This window comes from Procambarus clarkii, chromosome 24, assembly GCF_040958095.1.
Source record: "Procambarus clarkii isolate CNS0578487 chromosome 24, FALCON_Pclarkii_2.0, whole genome shotgun sequence".
NCBI lineage: Eukaryota > Metazoa > Arthropoda > Malacostraca > Decapoda > Cambaridae > Procambarus > Procambarus clarkii.
In genome coordinates, this window is record NC_091173.1 from 15,114,251 (window position 1) to 15,121,817 (window position 7,567).

Sequence of the window (7,567 nt, forward strand, 5' to 3'; positions counted from 1 at the left end):
TGGACGGCTGGTAGATGGATGGTTGATGGATTGATTCATTGGTAGACTGGAAAGAATAGTATAGAGGTAGACAGGCAGGCAGATACAGATAAAATTGAGTCCATAATCATTCGGAGCGGCAAATGTCTAAATGGAAAGAGGTTAAAATTTATAGTCAGAAAATAATATGAGACAAAAATAAAGATAGGTGCAGAAAGAAACAGATATATATATATATATATATATATATATATATATATATATATATATATATATATATATATATATATATATATATATATATATAGAGAGAGAGAGAGAGAGAGAGAGAGAGAGAGAGAGAGAGAGAGAGAGAGAGAGAGAGAGAGAGAGAGAGAGAGAGAGAGACAGAGACAGAGACAGAGACAGAGAGAGAGAGAGACAGAGAGAGAGAGAGAGAGAGAGAGACAGAGAGAGGGACAGAGAGAGAGAAAGAGACAAAGAGAGAGAGAGAGAGAGACAGTTAAATGATAAAGTGGATATCCATGTGGTGAAATATGATTCGAGGAAGGAAGCCGAGATCCTGACAAAGTTAAGGCTGCATAATACCCCAACGACTCCTCACACTCGACCATCTCCTCCTAACAGCTCGACTACCCTGACTCCTCTTACAAGGAAGAGGGCCTCCGAAAGACGCTCCTTCCCCCCTTGTGTATCTTGCGTAGTTTGACGAATCATTAATCACGAATCACTAATTAGAATCACTAATTCCAGCGATTCTTTAACGCCTGGATAGATATCTGAGTGTACGTTACTGCTGTGTACAAAGGCTTACGTCGTTCTCAGGGGTTCCTCTGCTGGACTTAGTAGCAGGCAGCCAAAAGCCGCACCTTATAACACAAGACGCTCAGCCTATCACTCTTCTCCGTGGCCTCTTTGTCAGGGAAATATCTCTCAAAGCGATCATTAATTTATCCACCTGACTCGCATTTGAAATATAATTTTCATTGCCAACAGATACAGATTAAAAGAAAGAAAGAAAGAAAGTCAAGAAAGAATGGAAAGAAAGAAAGAATGTCAACCAAGAAAAGTAAGTCAGTGACCTTGAAAAATCCTAGATGGTTATCTTCTTATCTTGAGGTTATCTTGAGACGATTTCGGGGCTTTTTAGTGTCCCCGCGGCCCGGTCCTCGACCAGGCCTCCACCCCCAGGAAGCAGCCCGTGACAGCTGACTAACACCCAGGTACCTATTTTACTGCTAGGTAACAGGGGCATAGGGTGAAAGAAACTCTGCCCCATTGTTTCTCGCCGGCGCCTGGGATCGAACCCAGGACCACAGGATCACAAGTACAGCGTGCTGTCCGCTCGGTCGACCGACTCCCCGAATGGTACTTTAAGTACCGAATGGTACTTTAAAAAAAATGAGAAATTTGGAATATACTGAAATATACTATAAAGATTATACTGAATTTTTTTATAGAGATTTACTGATAAAAAAGAAAGATAAGACACACACAGGAAGCCGAACACTAGACAAAGTAACAGACCAAATGTCTACAAAAATATAGATTTAGAGAGAAAGAGAAAAAGAAAGAAAGAGAGAGAGAGGGAGAGAGAGAGAGAGAGAGAGAGAGAGAGAGAGAGAGAGAGAGAGAGAGAGAGAGAGAGAGAGAGAGAGAGAGAGAGAGAGAGAGAGAGAGAGTGCTCCGTGGTGAAGCGGTGAACGACTTCGATTCTCAGCCCTAATTCCCGGGTTCGAATCGCGGCCGGAGCAGAAGCAAACTGACAACATTTCCTTTCATCTCATACCTGTGTTCACCTAGTAGTAAATAGGTACTCGAGAGTTAGACAGCTGCTAGGGGACTACATCCTGGCGATGGTCAGTAGCTGTCCCAGTAGTTGGATATACACACACACACACACACACACACACACACACACACACACACACACACACACACACACACACACACACACACACACACTCACACGCAACACTGCATACATGACACACACACCGCATACGCAATACACACACACACTCATTTGCCCAGTGACAAAAATCCGGGGGAGGATTGACAGGGAACCAATCCATAACTTTTCGCCTCCGTCCACCCAGCAGTAAATCTGATTTACAGATTTTACAGGGACAAAAAACTTGTAGGAATTGAAGATGCTAACATGAGCTATGGGGAAGTAAAAGCTCTCACTCAGCCAGGTAAGAGGAGTCAGCAGGCACCCACCTGTGTCAAGAGCTCTCAGCCAGGTAAGAGGAGTCAGCAGGCACCCACCTGTGTCAAGAGCTCTCAGCCAGGTAAGAGGAGTCAGCAGGCACCCACCTGTGTCAAGAGCTCTCAGCCAGGTAAGAAGGAGTCAGCAGGCACCCACCTGTGTCAAGAGCTCTCAGCCAGGTAAGAGGAGTCAGCAGGCACCCACCTGTGTCAAGAGCTCTCAGCCAGGTAAGAGGAGTCAGCAGGCACCCACCTGTGTCAAGAGCTCTCAGCCAGGTAAGAGGAGTCAGCAGGCACCCACCTGTGTCAAGAGCTCTCAGCCAGGTAAGAGGAGTCAGCAGGCACCCACCTGTGTCAAGAGCTCTCAGCCAGGTAAGAGGAGTCAGCAGGCACCCACCTGTGTCAAGAGCAACAACATGGAGAGCGAAGGGACAAGCCATTTACCTCAGTAAAGCAGTACGGTCAGAAACTACAGTTGCACTTGAAAAACTTTCGAGCATCAACATCCTAACTTTCTTCACCTGGGAGATTAGACTTTCTTCTTCAGGATGCAAGACTTTCTCCTGGAGGAGAGGGGGGGGGGGTGAGGCTTTCTTCTCATGCAGGACGACACCTTCGATCACTCATTTTATTGTATATAAAACATAAACTTTGCTACTGTGAAATTCTCTCTCTTTCTCTCTGTCTCTCTCTCTCTCTCTCTCTCTCTCTCTCTCTCTCTCTCTCTCTCTATCAAAGGGCTGTCAAATAATGTACCTTCTAAAACTGTAAGCTGCAAGAGAGAGCGAGCAAAAGAAAGCGGAACAGAAAGATACAACGGAAAAAAGACAAAATGAGATACAACCAAAAAAGAACACAAGAGAAAACAAGGTCGAGAGTAAAAAAAAAAAAAAAAAAAAGGAAAGTGAAATGAAAAAAGAAAGCCGGACCACAATTTCCCCAAAACTGGTGAAGGTCGGAGGAGTTTTCTGGCGGTAATGAAAGCCGCTACACCCTGCATGTGTGAGTGTATTCTTCTGTAAATTACTTCTGTCAGGCAGATTTATTTCAAAAGAAGAACAGAGTTTGTTATTTGCCGGACGGACTAAACTGAAGCAACTCAGTGGGTTCATTTTTTGTCTGGATTGCCTCGCGTTAGATGAAAAGATGTATATACTTTATTTTTTTGTGCAAAGAGCTTAGTTTGCTTATCTTATGTATTTGTATGAATGTTCTGTGAGTACACAGCATAGTTTGTGTGACTTGGGAACCCGTTGAGAAGGGCTTGGAAGATGCCCCTAAGAGAGAGAGGGCTTGCTAGCTGCCCCCTGAGAGAGAGAGGGCTTGCTAGCTGCCCCTGAGAGAGAGAGGGCTTGCTAGCTGCCCCTAAAAGAGAGAGAAGGCTTGCTAGCTGCCCCCTGAGAGAGAGAGGGCTTGCTAGCTGCCCCTGAGAGAGAGAGGGCTTGCTAGCTGCCCCTGAGAGAGAGAGGGCTTGCTAGCTGCCCCCTGAGAGAGAGAGGGCTTGCTAGCTGCCCCTGAGAGAGAGAGGGCTTGCTAGCTGCCCCTGAGAGAGAGATGGCTTGCTAGCTGCCCCTGAGAGAGAGAGGGCTTGCTAGCTACCCCTGAAAGAGAGAGAGGGCTTGCTAGCTGCCCCTAAAAGAGAGAGAGGGCTTTCTAGCTGCCCCCTGAGAGAGAGAGGGCTTGCTAGCTGCCCCTGAGAGAGAGAGGGCTTGCCAGCTGCCCCTGAGAGAGAGAGGGCTTGCTAGCTACCCCTGAAAGAGAGAGAGGGCTTGCTAGCTGGCCCCTGAGAGAGAAGGCTTGCTAGCTGGCCTTGGGAAGGTTGAACCAAGGCGGCAGAGTGGAGGTAGTGCTAAGAAGAGACTTAAGAAGAATTACCAGTAAAAAGATGGCTGTAGTGGTGTCAGGTACAGGTGGCTGTAGTGGTGTCAGGTGGAGATCAGGAAGGTGTGTCAGCTGAAGGAAGACAAGGTGGTGGTGTCAGCAGCAACTGGTCGGGTGGTGTCAGCAGCAACAACCGGTCGGGTGGTGTCAGCAACAACTGGTCGGGTGGTGTCAGCAACAACTGGTCGGGTGGTGTCAGCAGCAGCAGCTGGTCGGGTGGTGTCAGCAACAACTGGTCGGGTGGTGTCAGCAGCAACAACTGGTCGGGTGGTGTCAGCAGCAACAACTGGTCGGGTGGTGTCAGCAGCAACAACTGGTCGGGTGGTGTCAGCAGCAACAACTGGTCGGGTGGTGTCAGCAGCAACAACTGGTCGGGTGGTGTCAGCAGCAACTGGTCGGGTGGTGTCAGCAGCAGCAGCTGGTCGGGTGGTGTCAGCAACAACTGGTCGGGTGGTGTCAGCAGCAACAACTGGTCGGGTGGTGTCAGCAGCAGCAACTGGTCGGGTGGTGTCAGCAGCAACTGGTCGGGTGGTGTCAGCAGCAGCTGGTCGGGTGGTGTCAGCAGCAACAACTGGTCGGGTGGTGTCAGCAGCAGCAGCTGGTCGGGTGGTCGTATTGTGACACATAAGTTGTTTGTATACAACAATGAAGAAGAGCAGCGGCGGAATGTTGTTGTTGTTTAAAGATTCGCTACTCGGAACAAAAAGTTCCAAGCAGCACGGGCTATGGTGAGCCCGTAGTTCAGCGGCGGGAGCAGTAATCGTCGTTACGAGAGTTGTAGCGATTTAACAAGTTGTAGCAATGTGAAAGCATGGCAGTGCTTCTATGAATAGAAATAACAGTAAACATTAGTAATACTAACATTGTTGTGTTAAATAAACACAGTGTATTATTCAACATTCACTTCGTGAGTTACACTTCAGTGATTGAAGTGTACAATGAGGACATTATCCCGGTAATATACAATGAATAAACTACATAAAAAAGGTCCCCATTTACAAGCAAAAAAGAAAAGATGTGACTTGTGAAAGGTAACATTAAATAGCTTTTATTTCCAAGGAGTTGCAACTCAACGTAGAATATCCAGTTTGTATGCAAATTGAAATTAGAGGTATCCTGGTCGTCAGGACGAAAATTAATTAGTATGGAGTCATACACTTTGATTAACAGCGTCTTCCGAGCACCGCTGTATAGTTATCAGCAGGCGGAGATGATCGTTGGCTCTTGGAAATAGAAGCCAATATTCAGGTGTTTATCGAAGATGCCAAATGCAAGCGACAGCAGTCTGGAGAAGCTTTAAATGCGTAATACCGGTGCTTACAGCCTCCAGAGCTTTATGTTCAAGACGTTATCAAAGCTTCATGCAAGCTTCATGCAAGCTTCATCAACCCTTGCAACATTTACATTAAAACGCGTTGGGTGAATAGTCTTCACCATCGAGGTTACTAAGTCGGATTTCGTATTATTTATTCCCGCATATTACCCTGTGGTATTGTCTTGAATGTGTCTCTTCAAAACGGTGGCATATAGTGCAAAGCATCAGAGGTGTCTGTCTTGCTGGCTGTCGTAGTAGTCAGCGTCCTTCTGCAGACTGTCAGGAAAAAAAGTATCCTGTAATTCTTGTTCGGTGAACGTTACAATCAGGGGTGATTGTCATCCGGGTTGTGTGGGGCAGATGGAATGAACTAAACCCGCATTGCAATGTTCTGAAGTGCAAAGAATTGTACTGATTGGAAGTGTTATGCTATAAAGGCTAAAATCCTGCAAACGATTACACTTTTATAGAGATTGTATAGTATGTATGTATATAATATATACATATATATATATATATATATATATATATATATATATATATATATATATATATATATATATATATATATATATATATATATATATATAAATGCTCCTAGTAACTCATTTATTTTAAGAGAATTTACTTTGAAATTATCTCATAAGAAAGTATCATATAAGGATTATGGTGAAACTGCAAGCAAGAGCTGTAAGCTTACCTCAGCTCAGTTGAAACCTACTCCTAGATGGCCATTTATTTCATGAGCCTGTCATATACATCATTAGGCATAGACTTTATTCATTAATAACATTAGGTAACAATCATATAAGGAACAGGATGAGCATGTAGCCAACTGTGTGCCAGAGCCTTCATGTGATCTGTTGACCCCTCTCTCTCTCTTCTCTCTCTCTCTCTCTCTCTCTCTCTCTCTCTCTCTCTCTCTCTCTCTCTCTCTCTCTCTCTCTCTCTCTCTCTCTCTCTCTCTCTCTCTCTCTAAACTACTCTTTAATTTTTTCTATGAAACAGGCTATAATCATCCTAGTTATTGCCAAGATAAATGCTTCCGTTGAATAAAATGAACAGAGTTCGAAACTTATTAACATTAACAAAGTACAAAGTAACCTTGTACCAATAACCTTTATTAATATTATTGAACAATGAGCGAAAAAATGTAAATAATGCAACTGACGACCTATTGGAATTAATATTTTTTTTATCCCCTGGTAGGAAAACATATTATTATTATTGGTAGGCAATTCAGTGTTTATTGTTTCTCGTTCGTTATAAGTAATGAAAGCCGTTATCCACACATATATTTAGTTTTGTATTCCCGGGAATTAGCATGTACGGATGTTTTTATGAGGCAATTAATAGTTTCATTGCTGCTATTCAAATTCATATTCCACGTTTTGTTATGAATGGTTCACGTGCCCAATTATATTTTTGGACTGTTGTAATATAAGTGAATTTTTTGTGTGTGTTTTTTGTGTGAATTAGGTTCACATGTATATATATATATATATATATATATATATATATATATATATATATATATATATATATATATATATATATATATATATATATAAAGATAAAGGTTAAAAGACATACATTGGTTGAACAATGAGTGCTTAAAGGTTAGGAATCTCTTGAAGCTCCTCCGCTTCCGGTAAGGAACATATATATGTTTTCTAAGACGTTTAGTTTAGAAAGTTTAGAAAAACAGCTTTTCGTAAGAGGAACTTTTAGAAAGTTTAAAATTACATATTTTTTTGGAAGACAGGCTTCATAAAATTTAGAAAATATCAGAAAACTGGATGCAGAACTTACAGGTCTGAAATACATGGAAAATCTTTGATAATTGGATTTTATTCTATCAGAAAAAAGTCAGAAAATGAATGAGCCATGATTACTACATACAAAATTCTTGTTAGCATTGACGTAAAAGAAACTCATCAGCCAAATAAATGAAAATAAATATTTATATAATATACGACGGGTGACGTTCGATCCCACAGGCACAATTAGGTGAGTACCTACAGTAAATATTCCAGAGAACTGTCCATCACCACACTTTGGAGGAGAAAAAGTAGCGGGGCTATGATAACGACATACAAAGTTATAAGGAAAATCGGTAAAGTGATGTTCGAAAGAGAGGAATAATAGAACGAGGATAAACAATTGTAAACAGTAGATAGA

The 7,567-nt window shown here is 42.8% G+C and overlaps 1 protein-coding gene across 1 annotated transcript; it reads right to left on the minus strand.

Moving 5' to 3' along the window:
• Positions 1–4,139: 4,139 nt before the first annotated feature.
• LOC138367941 (calphotin-like) lies at positions 4,140–4,697 on the minus strand. Its single transcript, XM_069330222.1, has one exon. The coding sequence runs from the start codon at positions 4,695–4,697 to the stop codon at positions 4,140–4,142; it is 558 nt and encodes a 185-aa protein (XP_069186323.1).
• Positions 4,698–7,567: the final 2,870 nt, after the last annotated feature.